The sequence below is a fragment of the Micropterus salmoides genome, unplaced genomic scaffold (assembly GCF_014851395.1).
Source record: "Micropterus salmoides isolate LMB-PRFRI ecotype aquatic unplaced genomic scaffold, ASM1485139v1 Ms_hic_scaffold_3, whole genome shotgun sequence".
NCBI classification, from domain to species: Eukaryota; Metazoa; Chordata; class Actinopteri; order Centrarchiformes; family Centrarchidae; genus Micropterus; species Micropterus salmoides.
The window spans coordinates 16360653-16378031 of record NW_024042261.1 but is presented as its reverse complement, the minus strand read 5'-3'; the positions used below and the strand labels follow the sequence as shown (position 1 = coordinate 16378031).

At 39.9% G+C, this 17379-nt stretch overlaps 1 protein-coding gene across 3 annotated transcripts in view; it reads right to left on the bottom strand.

Annotated features, from left to right (window-relative positions):
• kcnab1a (potassium voltage-gated channel, shaker-related subfamily, beta member 1 a) overlaps positions 1-17379 on the bottom strand; it is a 149397-nt gene that overhangs the window by 18036 nt on the left and 113982 nt on the right. For all 3 annotated transcript variants that reach the window (XM_038693709.1, XM_038693708.1, XM_038693710.1), the window contains exon 3: positions 5282-5319. In XM_038693709.1, the coding sequence (XP_038549637.1) occupies positions 5282-5319 (38 nt within the window). The remainder of the gene's footprint in view (positions 1-5281; positions 5320-17379) is intronic.

Below are 17379 nucleotides of genomic sequence, written 5' to 3'. Positions count from 1 at the left end.
GAGAATCTGTCTCATCCTTCTCTCTGCAACCAGCAGAAACAGGGCAGCAGTCCAAGCCTTTGTGTGATAATGATTTATAGCACCAAGCAAGAATTTAGATCAATTTAATAAAACCGGGGTATAGAAAAGTGTTGTGATGGTGTAATAAATGATACATGATATTAAAAAGATTTACAAAAAGATACCAAGTAAAAGAATTAAGGAATGTCAAGTCAATAAAAATGGGTGTTAAAAGTGATTTAAAAACGTTACTGCAGCCAGAAGACTGCTCCCATAGGAACATGACCAGTAACATCTTAAAATCAATTTTAAACTGATTAGGCAGCCTGCGAAAGACACACTAGTATTAGGTATTAGGATGTCATCTGTCAGTGTAGAGAGAGTCACTAGAAAAATGACTAGCAGGAGAAGGAAGTATCATGATGATATTGTTATACTGCAGTAAAAAGTCTTAGGGACGAGGGTGCAGGCCTCCATGACTAAATGAATGTAAATGATGGTGGTAACACTGGATTTTATTATAACAGTGGAGTTATTATAACAGTGACAAACTATATGAATATCGATAGCTGATTTGTTTAACAAGGTCAGTACTGTAACGACCCAGCATATCAGACTGGTGTATGATAACCTTTGCCTGTAAAAGGAAACTAATGATATTTTAATATTTTCCAGCTTATACAGTACTTTCTTCACAAATCTGAACTCTATTATTTTAAGATGCAAATCCACTGCTTTCAGAGAGGGTCGAACGAGGGAGGAAAGTAAAGGACAGAGAGACAATGGGCACATTTCAAAATGGTTTATTCCATCTCTGAGACCCGAACTACCATTAAGGCAAACAGAGCAGAATGAAAAGATAGAGTTGGATAATGGAGAGGTTAAAACTAGGGGGCAGTTAAGAAGAGAAATATTTGGAAAAGAGGGATGTCCGAGAAAATGAACATGTTCTTCCTGTAACTGGTCTCTGCTGAGTGCAGAGAGGAAACCATCTCTGTCACAACTGTTGGCGGCACTGGAGGGTGATTTTCAATGAAGTGAAGGAAGGGTGGGCTAAGAGATTTTTTTGCAGAGGTAAGAAAATAGGAGGATAGAGAAAAAAGATGGATATGAATAGAAGAAGTGAGAAAGTGCTGGATAGTTGAGTTAAATGAAAAGTAGTGAGAATTTAAGGACAAACAGTATGTAAAATTAGGTAAGGTAAGGTTAGGTAAGGTGAGGAATGTGCTGAAGACAGCTTTAAAAAGACAGATGAAGAGACACTGTCGAGTAGATAGTCAGAGAGAGAGAGAGAGCCAAGATGAGGCTGATCCAGTCAGTTTTCAAAGGGTGACTGTTTGGCCTTCGGTGATTGCTCATTCACAATGAGTCTCATACGATACTGAAAGGTCAGTCACTGTCACAGAGTGTTTATAGTTACATTCACAAGGTCAGAAAGTTTGTTTTGCTAATGAAGCATCGCTGCTTACACCGATTTCTGGACATTTTGGATTAACTAAATGTGAGTAATGGTCCAAATGGTGTGGTCATTTTTGTTAGAGAGAGAACAAACTGCTATCTGTCTTTTGCACACAAACACTATAGATATACATGCACTTGTAACCTCACCTTCAGAAAAAGTATGAGTCACTGTAAAGTTGCAGCAATACATGGATGACTACACTTCAGGCTTCTTTCTTTGTTTTTTTCCAGGGCACAAAGGGTGCGGGAGAATTTGATTTCCATACATAGAACAGACGTAATGAGAAAAAACGTTTTCTCTCTCACAGCCCCCAGAATCAAGGCCGTGGTAGCCTCCCACATACTACCCACACAGCCTTGAGATGATTTTATGACTGCACATCATCCTCCCCACCACACTCCCTACATCAAAGTCTACACAGACAAGAGACACTTTCTTCAAATTCACTTTAGGATTTATGGATCCACTTTTGGCCTTTTTGAATGAGTAAGCAATGCTTACTTGCATCCCACCAGCACTCTTTTAAACTTCCTGTCTGGGAATGTGCTGCTGCCCAGACAAACTTAGTAGCACTTATATATAATTTATTAAAGCTTTGTAGATCAGTAATAATTAGTTGACAGGTTGCTAAAAACTCCCTTGATCGATCATTGTAGTGCTCAATCCCTACCAACAGATTACTAGCATTTATAACTGCAGTCCAGAAAGCATATTATTAAATAAGAAATTAATGAGCCGTAATTAGTGACCTACTCACTTTCTAATAAGCTATCAAAACTGTCAATAAAAATATGCTTATACACTGCCTTGCTGAGAGATGAGTAGATGGATACTGTACCACCCTCTGTTCACTTAACATGAAGCTAGAAGAGCCTGCAAGTGATTAGCTTAGCCTAGCATAAACACTGGAAACAGGGAGAAGGGTCCAGCTGCAGCCCGAAGACAAACCAGACAAACGTGACGGAAGTTGACTGAAGTTGAACTTCCATATATGGTTCGTCCCACAAGCCACGTACCAATCAGTGTACATTATGCGTTAATATTTACTCTATACTATAATTATATAATATTATTACAGTATATTAATACTTTATTTATAATAGTGTAATAATAATAATAGCAATGTTTCAATTCATACTGTTGTATATTTTATTTGTTCTAAAGTGATTTTAAGTTTCACAAACCAAGAATGTTCTGTACATCACGAGCCAGATGTATCTTGATTTAGGTAAAAACTTTACAACATTACTGAGAATTTAATGATAGAATAGCCTTACGAACATTAACACTATCGCTCAGCTGTTGCTGGACACGTCTGCTGTGTTGGCTGTAGTGGTCTGTGTGACTGGACCTGGGGGAGCTAACCGGAGCTAGCTAGCTAACTATTCCTGACAGCCCCGGAGGTATATTACTCTTACCCTAACCATCACAGGGTGTGTGCCTAAAGTTATTGATTGTATGCATGTCAACCGGTTAACGTTAACCCTACAGTGGTGTATGTGGTGTGTTTAATCTGTACACAATCAGAAATATAAATCAACAAGTTAGTAACTTCCTGGAGTCACGATGATGAAAAATTTTTACATTTGTATGTGTGCACAGATATGACATTTTAATTAAAGAGCTTTTCAGGTTCCTGGTAGTAGAGTATTTCTGAACTTTGAAGAGAGTCAGGCTAGCTGCTTCCCCATTTCCAGTCTTTAAGCTAAGCTAATCACCTTCTAGGCTCAAGCAACATACTTAACACAGAGACACAAGAGTGGTATCTTCTCATCTAACCTTCAGCAAGAAGGAAATAGAAATGTCTATTTATTCCCTGTAGTTTCTTTAGTCCAGATGATCTGAAGACCTTTTGTCGAATATCAGTAGTCAAACTGTCCATTTGAAGGATCTTTGTGACTAATATCAATAAGTTAGTAGGTCACAATTACTACTGTTTCCATAAAATTAGAAATGATACAAAATAACTAGGATAAAAGACAAGACTTTAGTGTTCAGTGTTTGTTTTGTGTGTATTTATGCAGCCCTCACACAGATTTTATGTAGTAACTGTGTTTTTGTGCCAGAGTTGTGTATTTCTTAATGAGGACAGGGACACTGAACCTGAGGACAAGTAGTATATTTAGGGTGCTTTTGATAACAATGACATTGAACAGGGGACACTCAGGACTTTTTAACCCAACAGCATTATAGCTGTTGCGGAATCACTTTGGATCCACTGAGACCTTCTGTCTGGAGCATTGGCTTCTTTTTGATTGGTTATTTTCAATGACAGTAATGATCTTTGGGTGACTCTACTGAGAGCTTGAATATTATCTTCACACCTGAGTCAACAATGTAATATTTAAAACAGATTTTAAGTGAACCAATCAGCATTTCTCGTATGAATCTCAGCTGTTGAAGCCAAAGCCTGGTGGACTGAAGTGAGTGATACCAGTGACACTGAACAGGGTGAAACTCTGTTAATAATGGAGAGAAAAGGGGTGCTAAGCTCTGAGCGTACCATGTGAGTTGATGGTATTAAGCCTTAAGGTAATAAAACTAATTCGGTTACATAAGCTTACTGTTTCTGGGTCCCCTGGGGTGAGCTCTGTTCTCTGTACCCTAAGTGTCACTCTAAGTGTGTGCATATGTGTGTATCTGTGAGTGGGATGACTGAGGCCAAGAACCCAGCAGCAACATCAGAGCATGTTAGAGCTCATCAGCATGAGTGTAGAGGGGGTTATACGCACACATACACATAATGTGTGGACCCTCCTGTCCTTTGTCTGTCCTATGTAGCATAACATTTGAGTCAGTCTAAATAATCTCATTCATGACACCTAAAGTCTTTGTGAAGGTTGTGACTTATTTAAAAATGTAAAAATAAATCCTCTTTCATTATAACATGTGAGGGAGCAATACAAAATGAAGCTATAGGCTAATTGAGCCTCTAGGTGTTAGAAAACTGTCAGGCAGGAAGGTTAACTGTGACACCACTCATTTAGAAAAAAATGACAGTTTGACAGATGTCCCACAGTCACAATGACAGGGCCAAGGTTCATGTCCCTCGATTCTGATCTATTATCATTGAACCCAAAGATAGCTACTGTTCTCTAAATATGTCATATGAGATGTGCTTTAGTCTTATAAATTAACACAGTGTCTACTCCGGAGACGTGGCGTGAGCAGCACGTTAGCAGGGCAGCATGCAGCTTCCTGTGCCGTCACAACGTCATGCTGTAGAGTAACGGAAAGAGTTGGGTGAATAATTTCTTTCTACAGGTTGAGTCAAACAAAATTTTGCTAATTGCTTACATATTACAGAAAAATCATGAAAATCTGACTCGCTATGGTTGGCCACTGCTCCCCAAATGGAGCACACAACTTTTTTTTAGGCCTGCAGGCTTCCTGACTTTGTCGTCCATTTTCAAACGTCACTTTGAATTTAGCAAAAATGGCTTAATGGTAATTGGTTTTTGTAGTGCCATTTCCAGTGTTTGAACATAAGTGCTATGACATTTTCCCTTAATGTTTGTGTCAAAACTTCTTTACAGTCTTTACATCAAGGAAAACATTGTCTTACTCCACCTGCAGTTAAGACAATTTTATGTATAGTTCAAAAGAACCTGAACACTCTAGATGCTTCTAAGTGATAACGTTTTCATAATGTTTATGTCACAGTGTGTTCAGCACAGGATATTGGGTAATATGACATCAGGTACACACAACACATTCAATACTTACTGCTTTATGTACAACAAAATCAACCAATCAATCAACAAGTGAAGTCCATTAAGATTAAATCAACATGCAAGATAAAAGGGAAACGTTTCATACCTCGTCTGTTATCTGTCCCCCAAATGTCACCCATGTACCTGGAGGGAAGAGGGAGACATCTAACATTAGAAAACATGTTGATCCTGTCAGTGCTTTCTGGCAGTGTCTTTGTGTGTGTGTCATCCTGGAGTAAACACTTCTAATACCCGAGCTGTGACACCAGTCAAGTTCCCAGGAGAAAAATGTGTCCCGTTTACAGCTGCAGCTCAGTACTGAAGGATCACGTTCAGTGAGCACCTGTTAGCACTTTTTCTTTACTGGTGACTGTTTGCGTTTGTTACAGTCATGCATATTTTGAAGTCCTTGTGTCTTCTGTCCTTTGGTGCTCATGTCTGTGTGTGTGTGTGTGTGTGTGTGTGTGTGAGAGATTGCGTATGATGAGTGTGCATGTGTGTACATCTGCACCTGATTGCCCTGAAAACAATTCAGATAAGCCAGACAAAAGGCTAAACCATCCCAGCCAGAGGGAACACAACATCCACAGCACATTCCCTCACTGAATTATGCATGTTGCTTTGTGGCATAAAATGCTTCTCGTTCAGATTATGTCAAAACAGTTTTATCTAAAACTGCCCTGCTCTGCCAGACAGAGAGACAGACAAAGAGGGAGGAACACCTTTTTATTAAACATATAAATGTCTGGTGCTTATGTGTGTTCTGGGAGTTGCAAGAAAAGCTGCTTGATTAGATATGAGGCAGTGTGTGTTGCAGTCCGTTGTATTTGGCAGGGGACTTTTATCACCAGCACCATGTAGTTTTTTTTTTTTTGTCATTTCAGATAAAGAGAAAGCCAATGAAAATTCATTCATTTTATTATTGTTCATGTTATAGTACCTACAGTATTTCAGTTATATCCACTATATCCATTACAGCCACGTCAACTGTCACATTTTCTTAATATTTAGCCTTTTCTAGTTCACTATTGTTCACTTTATAAAAACAGCTAATAATATGAACGTATCCTGTTATTGTTCTCGAAAGTGTAGTGTACAAAAGTGGAGCACAGTTTATAGCTTTGCACATCAATTTGATGTTGTTTTTACTTTTTGGCCTATTTGCTAAAACTGTAACTATGTCCTGATACTGGTACCTACATGAGACAAATAATAGTATGATGTAATAAAAATAAAAGTTTAAAAGAAACTCCTACTGCTCCTAATGCCATTTGCAAGAATCCTCCACTTCCTGAATGAAACAACTAATCAGAGTCAGGAGGAGTCTCTAACGCAGTGTCAATCACTGTTCGTGCACACACTGTGCAACCCCCCTCCCCTGCACATGCTCAATCAAACTCAGCTTCAGGAGTTTTGCGTTGACAGTATATTACTGGACGAAGCCACCCCGCTGATTTGAATGGAGACCAGTGAAGCCAGTTTTGGACCATTAAAATGCTACTACAGGGCTACTTCCTGTTGGCACCAGCGTCTACTGCGCACGATGACGTAGAGCAACGGCAAAAACACCGTAATTCTAGTAGATGTGCCAACAAAAAGTTTCACGGCTCAGTGTGTTTGTCTGATTCGGATCCATCACTGTTTAATCAGCCCACCTACATGGTTCACCTGCCAAACACCAACTGTCTCTGATTGCTCTGATAGTTTTTTTTGATTGCGTTTATAAGCTAAGCAATACGGTTACATCTCTCATGTGCGATGGGGTGTCACATGGATCCCTCCACGCAGGCTTTGGTCGGCTTCACTGTCCGATCTGTGGTTCACCCCCTTGGAGTTTTGCACAATGGCTGAGAAACAAGAGCAGCAATGAAAGAACTGCCCATCCTTCCTTTGCCAACAACAGTGTATAGTACAAAACATGTGTGAACACATCCGGCTCCACACGTGGCATCTGGCTCATTATATTTGATGCCATGGCCCTCGTATCGACTAGTGCCAAAGAAGCATGATGACAAACAGTGGGGAATAACTTTTGCTGTTGGACATTGTTGCAGCTGCCTCTGAAGTCTGGGATGCTCTACAAAGCATCTGAGGGTCATCTTTGTGAAGATGAGTCACACCAAGAGGAATCGTGGCCCTGGCGAGGCTGTCGGGAAGAGCGAGCCCTACAGGGGCTAAGGCTTCACAGGGCAACTGGCACGGGCTTGTGGGTTTGGTGGGTGGAGCTTAGCGAAGTGATACTGGCAGCAGAGAGAGTCGCAGGAGGTTTTGCACTGTATGTTCAATCGTTACTGACTGCAGCTTTAAGTATTTTCTTTTTTTCATGGAAATTTTTTAGTTCCCTTCAGGCCACAAGACTTCTCTCTCTGCTCTGTTTTATTTCCGTGTTGAATCCTTCTCTCTTGTCTGTCTCTTACTCACCCTTTGCCCACAATTCAACACCAAACGCACAGACAATTCTTCCTCTGACTCTGTTGACTGCTTTCCCATGTACGTTGATATTCCTGCCCTGTATCCACACAAGTCAAGCACTTCAACTGAGAGGCTTAAATAGACTAGAAAGAACTGACATGAGCCCAACCGAACAAGGCAGAAAATTAGGAGTGTAAGCAGTGAGAAATTAATGAGAGAGTTGCAGATTTGGCAAGAGGTGTCAATTATGTTTTCAGCTTTGTGTGACTCCTTTCAACCGGATTCTTCAGTCTTGAATCCAGTGCTGCGTCTGGCAGCGTGATAGATGGCGCACATTTAGATGAAACGTTTCTCTCTGGTGTCTCAGTTTAACTGACCTCCTAACTCTCTTTTTCAGCTTGTGTGCCTACAGATAGAAAAGGCTGAGTCATCATTTTTTGTTGGATTAATTTCCAGCGCTGACAAAAGGGCACAGTACATCTCTGAGCTAGTTGTGCTTGGGAAGTATAGGTTTATCCAGACGAGACACAAAAAGGCAAATTACAGTTTGAGAGATATAAATGGAAAACTATATAGTCATCATCTTCTGACTTTTCAAGGACCTAAAAATGGAAATTATTGATGCATTTTAATAACGTATTTGTCAGCACTCTTGCCTCTGTTTGATTGCAGACATTATAAATCAGACAGGAAACATGGGGATGGCATTTGGGCTATGCAGTGGCCTATGTGTCCTAAACATTAGACCACTGGGATGCCCCATTATCATTAAATAACATCATCATAATAAGTATTTAGAATTTGTTTTGTTGTGAAGGAATCCGTTTAATCTCTTTTGGTGGATGAAAAGTCCCATAAAGTTTTGTAACAGAGCTGTATTTTGTTTTTCTTTGCTCTGTGCGTGTTTGCCAGCGCCGGCACCTTATACAAACAAACAAAACTCAGAAAAACTCCCACACCATCCTTTGCACCTATTTCCAGTTCTGTTGCATGCCCTTGTCTCCTGCCTCTTCAAGTTCTATTGATTTCTTCTAAACAATTCTAAATGAATCGCCTTCGTCTGTACTGTTACATCTGTTTCTGTTTCTGTCTGCTCTTTCAGCTGCCGCATACAGGGGGTGGACAAAACAATATAAACACTTGACCATGCACAACAACACAGCACAAAATCACACATTTCTGTTGGGTTCACAAAATAGCAGAAAGAATGCTTCTGTAGACAGCCTCACACAATTTTCAACAATCAACAATTTTCTAATGTTAAACTCAGATAAAACTGAAGTTATTGTTCTGGGGCCTAAGCACCTCCATGACGCATTATCTAAAGATATAGTTTCCCTTGATGGCATTGCCCTGGCCTCCAGCACCACTATGAGGAATCTTGGAGTTATCTTTTATCAGGACATGTCGTTTAAGTCTCACATAAAGCAAATTTCAAGGACCGCCTTTTTTCACCTACGTCATATTGTGAAAATCAGGAACATCCTGTCTAAAAATGATGCAGAAAAACTAGTCCATGCATTTGTTACTTCTAGGCTGGATTACTGCAATTCCTTATTATCATGCTGCTCGAAAAAGTCCGTTAAGACTCTTCAGCTGATCCAGAATGCTGCAGCACGTGTTCTGACAGGAACCAGGAAAAGAGATCATATTTCTCCTGTCTTAGCTTCTTTGCATTAGCTTCCAGTAAAATCCAGAATAGAATTTAAAATCATTCTTCTTACCTACAAAGCTCTTAATGGTCAGGCACCATCTTATCTTAAAGAGCTCATAGTACCTTACTACCCCACCAGAGCACTGCGCTCCCAGAATGCAGGGTTACTTGTGGTTCCTAGAGTCTCCAAAAGTAGACTAGGAGCCAGAGCGTTCAGCTATCAAGCTCCTCTCCTGTGGAACCAGGTTCCAGTTTGGGTTCAGGAGGCAGACACCATCTCCACATTTAAGAGTAGGCTTAAGACTTTCCTCTTTGATAAAGCTTATAGTTAGGGCTGGCTCAGGTGAGTCCTGAACCATCCCTTAGTTATGCTGCTATAGGCCTAGACTGCCGGGGGACTTCCCATGATGCTCTGAGCTCCTCTCTCCTCTACTTTCTCTCCCTCTGTATGCAACCTCATCCCATTATCAACACAACTTCTCCCCTTTCCGGTAGTCTTGTGCTTTCTCGTCTCTCTCCTCTCTCCTCCTATCACTTCCTGCAGATTTTCTGGCTCTGGAGCTGTGGAGTCTGGATCTGTGGTTGCGGGTCACCTGCTGCCCCCGTGTTCCTGCTCGACACCCTCTGCTGCAACGACTATTGTTACTAGTCCTATTGTTATTATTGTTATTATAATCATTAACATTACGACTGTTACCATTAACACTACTATAAATATCTGTAGCATTTTTCATTTAGTCTATAGCAACATCACCTTTACTGTCTGTACCTCTGTGTGGATATTGTGTAGGCTGCCTCCCTCCCCTCTCTCTCTCCTTCCATCCCTCTCTTTTTCTCTCTGTCCCTCTCTCTCCTTCACCCCAACCGGTTGAGGCAGATGGCCGCCCACCCTGAGCCATGGTTCTGCTCGAGGTTTCTGCCTCTTAAAAGGAAGTTTTTCCTTGCCTCTGTCGCCTAGTGCTTGCTCTTGGTGGGAACTGTTGGGCTTCTGTAAATAGCATCACAGAGTACGGTCTAGACCTGCTCTTTTATGAAAAGCGCTGTGAGATAACTGTTTTTGTGATTTGGCACTATATAAATAAAATTGAATTGAATCACACATGAAATTAAAGTTTAATCTGACAGAGTGTCAACTCCATCTGAAAATAATAAGCTTTTGCATTTAATTGCATCATATTTTACGGTTGTTCATACTGTTTTGTCCACATGTTGTACAATCCTACTCTAAAATGATCAACCACAACCACCACTGCTGGACTGATCAAATCAAGTGTACTTTGACAAACAACCACTACTTCAGCTGCGGAGAGGGAAATATCTATCATGGTGAGCATTACAAACCACTTGGATTTTTACTTTGAGGGTAAAAAGAGTGAACCAAAGCTAAGAGACGGTGACATGTGGCTGAAGTTGTCTGTTTCCCTTAGTACTGCAAGTATATGTTATGGCATTAGCTGAACCACACAGATGAAGTATTTAAAGTATGAGGTTAAAGTACAAGACAGAGTAGAAAAACAAGTGCAGTAGAAGTAGAGGGGAAAAGTCTATAGTACATATTGGTCCAGTCTGTACCACAGTGACAACACGCAAAGGTCCATCCTCTTGCTGTACACGGCAGGACTGTAGGATTTTCTAGGAGAACTACTAAGAAAGAATTCATCAATCAATAGCGCCGCATCAGTGCAGCAAGGAGAAAATACGGACCTGGATAGTATGTGGCATGTGTGCAGTGCGGCAGCACTGGAAAAAAGTTATGGTTTCACACAGAAGTGCTGATGGCTCAAATAATGCTTTTCATGACCTTCCGCAACCACTTGGGTTTTTTTTCAGCCAGTTAAAATGGGTTTGCACATGCAAACACTATTTTTACCAACCAATTAGCATCGCTGGAACCAGCATGTGTGTTGACAGCACAGTGAAGCCACAGCAGTCAATCTGTTAACTGTTTTCAGTGAATTATCTGCAGCAGCAGGCTGCCTGTGCTGAGAGGTCATGATGACTTCACTAATCACTCCACCTATCAATTAATCCACCATCTACAGTATGCCTCCCACCCGGGATAATCAGTTTTTTATAAATAAAATTTGTTTCAATTAACTGGCGAGAGGTTTCTACATTGGAAACAGAGATGGTTGTTACGCAGTTTGTGACATTTTCAGATGCATGTAAATTGACTGATTTTTTTTTTGTGTTAGTGGAATGGAAAAAAACTGATATTGAATCGACTCTCAGGATTTGGCTATTGTGTCAATAAACAAGAGACTGAATTTTAACCAGAATACAGTCAATTTCAGAAAAAAGAGCAGAGCTTACCACATTTTACAGTGTTATTATAGTAAAAAATTAAACTACTCAGCATGTTTATAGAAAAATTTTTCCCCCCTTATATATTACTTACTAAAAAACCATCATCGCAAATGTCAAAAGTTTTTCTTTGGGTTTTCCCTTTGCCTGTTGGACCTGTATGACAAAGTATATATGTGTGTGTGTGTGTGTGTGTGTGCTAAAGCCCTCTGGATCAGAGCTAACCTCTATCCAACCTCGTATAACCAAACAACAAGCTGCTCGTGGCAGCAGCTGGGCCCTGAGAGGACAATATCCACAGGGACAGAGACCTCAAAAAAAAGGTGGGGGGGGGTCAGGAACCACGGAAGGAAAGGTGAACGAAAGAAATGAAGGCATTTATTTGTCTGGTTTCAATTTCTGTTCAGTGTAGGACTCAGTGTTTGTTTTTCAAATTCCCGTCCCGACATTGAAGTAAGACGGAAGAGTTTTGATAAAGACAGAAGGAGGAGAACAAGACTGAGAGGATGACAGAGAAAGCTCTGTTCACAGAGAGAAAGACAGTGTGTGTAAGAGATGGAGACTGGCAGGAATTTCCTCTTCACGTTCCTCTTCATTTTCCTGTTCACATCTCATCAACCCTCGCTCCAACCTGAAGTCTGTCCCTGGGATTTGGACAGTGTGTGTGGAATGCTAACAGCTTTTCTCTTTATATTAGCACACAGAAAAAATTTACCAGGAAAGAGTCAGCCTGGGTAAGGACATAGTTTCTTTAAACTCTCCAGAATCTTGAATTAATACTGCAAATAGTCTCTAAGCTACACACGTTTAGTGTGTGTGCTGTACATGTGAGTTAAATAATTATGGAGGGGAGAGTGATTTTATTTCTCTCTTAAACGGCTGAAAAATTAACGCAGCCAAATAGAAAATGATCCAGTGTGCTGAACATTATAATAGAAAGGAAGATTCGGCTAAAACTCAAATTCAATTTTAAATCAACAGCAAAAAGTTAACAGCAGGAAAAGCAATCACTTTGCATATTATGATTTCTTCATATAGAGCCGCATAAATGGCTAGGCAGCTGATGACAGAATTATACTGCGGCTCAAAACTGTGTCTACTGACTTAGTTAAATAGCCATGTGTAGCAAAGTAATGTTTTTTTCCCACATTAACAGCCCGTTAAACACATTTAACTATAACTTTTTGAAAATTAAGAGTAAACTAATCTAAAAAATAGCAATAGACTTTAGAATTGACTTGCTCTTTAGACGCGAAAAAGATTCAATTTGTATTCCTGCCTATACACACAATGCCTGACATACATGGATTTAACTAAATGTCAGTGTTTCATCATCGCTGCTTTGCTCAAGTGCACTTTAGCAGCATCGGTCTGCATCCTAAATGCTGTGTGCGATCATTAATCACTTTCATTATATTCACTACAGCTCCAATATGAAGTAGTTGTTAGCCAGCCACTGTCAAAGTCAATCTGCTACTTTGTTACATAACTTTTGGATATTTCATCTAAAACGCATCCTGGTTTCTGGCCAAGTTTCAAAGTTTCAAAGTTTTAAAAGCAGCCTTGGGTCTTGAGTGCACAGTGCAGCTATAGTCCTGTGAGTGAAGATAATACCACTCAACATTACATTTCTAGTAATGTTAATAAATAACTACTAAAACAAAAATGTCTGTTTAATCTAATGTTTTGATGTGAAAATCAAACTTACTTTCAGCTTCAAAACTGCACTGTCCCTTGTATGACGTGTGTAAACAGAACGGGAATTCTAAACACAGAGAAATGTTGAATTTCTTTGAAAAAGAGGCAACCAATTAAAAGGTGCTGCTGAGACTATGTTTCTTTCCGTCTACCGAGCTGTCAGTCAGATGTGTGTGTGTGTGTGTGTGTGTGTGTGTGTGTGTGTGTGTGTGTGTGAGATATTGTGTGTATTACACACACACACACACACACACACACACACACACACCGTACATCTTCATCTATCTTGGCACTGTTCCTTCAAGTTAAACCGTGAAACACCACTGAGCATCCTGCTCTTTGCCCTCTCTCTTTCTCCTCTCCCCTGCCAGCATCATGTCCGCCCCGGGCGCAGCATGTGGCAGGCAGCTGGCATTATGCTGACCTTTTCTGCACCGTGCAGCTCAGCCAGTTTGAGTCAGACCTCTCAGTCTACCGTAAACCACCTGGGGCAGCAGCGCTCAGAGACGGCCTAAGAGCCAGGCACTGCACCCTGAAAAACAAAAGCTCTACATGGCACCAAAAAGCCTCAGATAACACCAGGGGAAATCCTTTTGGTTCAACTTCATGGTGCTTCAAGAATGTATGTTGCCAGCTTAGTCACCTTTAGATAGTTCTTTGCACACAAAGATCATCAGGGTCAGGGCAACTTGCATAAAGTACTGGATAAAACTATGCAAAAAATAAAATCACAAAAAAAAGGAGAACAACATTGTTGGGGTTGCTGCTGCTTTACTTCATGAAGCAGTGTTCTCAGTCTACATTATCTAAACTACTGAAAACAAGAATTACAATGTTAAAATATGAGAGAGTTAAATGCTTTTGACACAAATCATCTGATTTTACCTTTGCAGTTACTATAAGCTTTTTAATGAGTAAAACTTAGAACATTAAAGATCCCTTCCATGTATGGTTTTTCTACAAAAAGGTTGTTTTGAAAAGGTTCAAACACACGTTAATCTGAGATTTAAGATGATTCAGCGGATTAAAGTCAAAACAGCCGTTTAGTGTCAACAACATCCAAGTAAAGTAACAAAAAACAAAACACATGTTTGAGTATAGTAAGACTTTAAATGCCAATCAGGTCAGGCCTGTCAAGTTCAAATAACAAGAGACAAGTAACACTGTGCTATTCAATCATATTTAATGTCAGGCATCCCAAGTGATTGACGTATAAACAGCAGGTATCTGGTACCAAAGGTGATGACTGAGTTTAGCTTGTAAACAGAACTTCTGAAAACTGGGAAAACTGAGAATACTAAATCAGGACAGGCCAAGTTGAAATCCATGCAAGAAGGATGCCTCCTTATGAGATCAGCAAGAGCTCCTCAGTAAATATGACGAAGCTTAGTCAGCTGAAGTATGACTTAGAACTGATTTGGTAATTTGTAGAAGTCATGGGAGGATACACAGGTGTTACTGAAAAGACCAGGAGGCAGCTTAAAACTGGGGATGTTGACAGATAATCAAAAAAAAGCTTAAGAATGACTGGAAAGCATGTCAAAACTAAAGTCAAATCAAGTACATAAAACAAGATAATATTCTTACACAGGATATCATTTGCCCCCATCTCTACCACTGCTGACAAAAGACCCTGTGCCATTAATCTGTGGCTGAAGCCTCGTCTGTTTTAAGGACACCGTACTAAACATCCCGGTGAAGGTCAGCCTCTCTAAGCTGGCTAAAGCTCATGTCCCACGGGAACTAGAAGTTTTGATCCGATTTACGGTGATCCAAGTCCTCGAGGACCTCCTCTAAGCAGGGAGATTGGTGAGGAATGTGTTTTTCTAATTCAGAGGATCCTGCAGGTTCGGTACTAAAGTTCTACTGCGGACAGTTCCCCTTAATATGTTGTACTTCTGGTTGGTATTTAAGTAAGGATTTTTCAAATTTGGGCTTATGCAAATAATCTTATTTTAATCAATGTGAAAACAATTCTGCAGAAATGTATGTAAAAGTGTAGAACTCACAAAGATATCTGTTTTGCATTCAGTAAGTAGTATGTTGGCCAAAACAACGTAAGTTACCTTGTCGGAGCCAAACACAGAATCTCAGAAATATTTATCATCATCATTCATGTTTTTGTATTTTGATTCTACTGACGTTGACCAGTGTTTTGCTTTTAAACAAATTCAAATTTCCTAGTCTAACAAGTAAGTGGGATTTTAGGGATGTGGAGTTGACTGATATTAGAGGGAAGCTACAATAATTAAAATAACGTGTGGTTTCAGTGGGTTTTCCACAAGAAAGTTGACAGAAAAAACTAATAAATATTTCAGTTTCTGTGAAACTGAGCTGGTGATGATTTATGTTTTCTCTAAAACGTCAAAAACTGGACTATACACACTGGGAAAATCCTGGTGCTTAGATACATCTTAGACTAAAAAGCCTGAATAACTGAATGCGTTTCCACAGTATCACACTAAATGCGATCAGTCAGCCCAGATTTTGATTCCAGTAGAGATGATCTGAGCTTGCTCTGACTGTAAATAAAGATTTTGGATTTGTTCAGTTTCAAGTCCTGTAGGTTTTCTACTTTGGAAGTATGCAGTGACTTTATAGTAAAGCTTGATTAAAGTGTTTTAATCACATTCATATTTTTATCATATATAATGTTGACACTTTATCAACAATTACAATCTTCTACAATCTAGATTCAGTTTATCTACTTTGGTACAGGTTTCTTTGGCAATATACATGTCTGTTTCCAGTGCCAATAAAACCCCATTGAATTGAATTGTCACTACAATGTTGATCTGGGGGGGGTGTATACAGTGACATCAATCCAACTGTCCTGCTTTGTTTGTGTCCTAGCCAGGAGTTATTGTCCCAATAATGGACAATGGGAACATTGGGCTAATATTTTATGTGGATGAGAACAAGAAAGCAGGAATGCACACACTCCTCTGTTGTTGTTTGAGAGCTCTCCATGGTGACAGAAATAGGTATGCTGTGTGTGTGTGTGTGTGTGTGTGTGTCTTATTCTTCCCACTCTCGTGCTAAATATTGAAGCTGAGTTGGGGGTGGCTTTGACTCTCTCGCATGAGAAGTGAAGAATTTTTACCAGCAACCCACATTGATATGGCAACAAACACACATACACGCACACACACAGATGTACTTAGGAAACTTTCATCTTCATTACTGTCCAGTCATATCTTCTCACACTTCGTGGCTCCAGTTACTTTGTTGTTAAAATCTTGGCGTTTTAACACTGTTGCTTTTCGACAGGGAGAAAGAGAGAGGTAGGAATGAGAAATATGACTATTTCCATTTTATTGCAATGAGCACTAGGATTGGTGCAGAACTGACCTGTATGCAGTATGTTGTTACATACACACTTTATTAGGTACACCTATAAAATCTAATTCAATCCTGTACAGCAACACAGTCTCAATTTCTACCTATTTAATGGTAATACGGTTCAGAGTTATTAAATTAACCATATGTTTAATAAATGAGGTTCTGTTGTTTCTAATTTTTTGCTAATTACAAGCATGAGGGGGGAAGAATATCAGAAACACATTTCATTATAATGTGGTCCAGTTCAACACCACTGCAAACTACATCCTCAATAATAAAGATGCAGAGTTACTTATTTTATTGGTGGACCTCTGTAAGAAAAACTGGGTAGGGACACAGGAGTGAAGCGGAGAAAACCATTATGTGCATCTATAAAACAACATGATCCTTTCCTAAACCTAACCAAGTGGTTTTGGTGCCTAAAGCTATCCAAAAACACAATCTTTTCTTAGCAGTTTTGGTGCCTTCTGCAAAACGTCCGGTATTCATCATATACATTGTGTACTTAGGGTTCTATTGGACTGATGTTCTATAAATTACAAGCCCTGTCTCATCCTGGGGCGTCCAACACCGACGCTTTGAGAAAGCCTGACAAAGCGTCCGTATTTGATGCGTGAACCCTTTAGCGTCAGTATGAGACACCCTGGGCTTTCAAGTAACTCCAATGTAACCCATCCACTGTTGTCTTTAAACCTAACAAAGTGGTTTTGGTGCTTAACCTATCCAAAAACACAATCCTTTCCTAAACCTAACCAAGTGGTTTTGGTGCCTAAACCTATCCCAAAACAATAAAT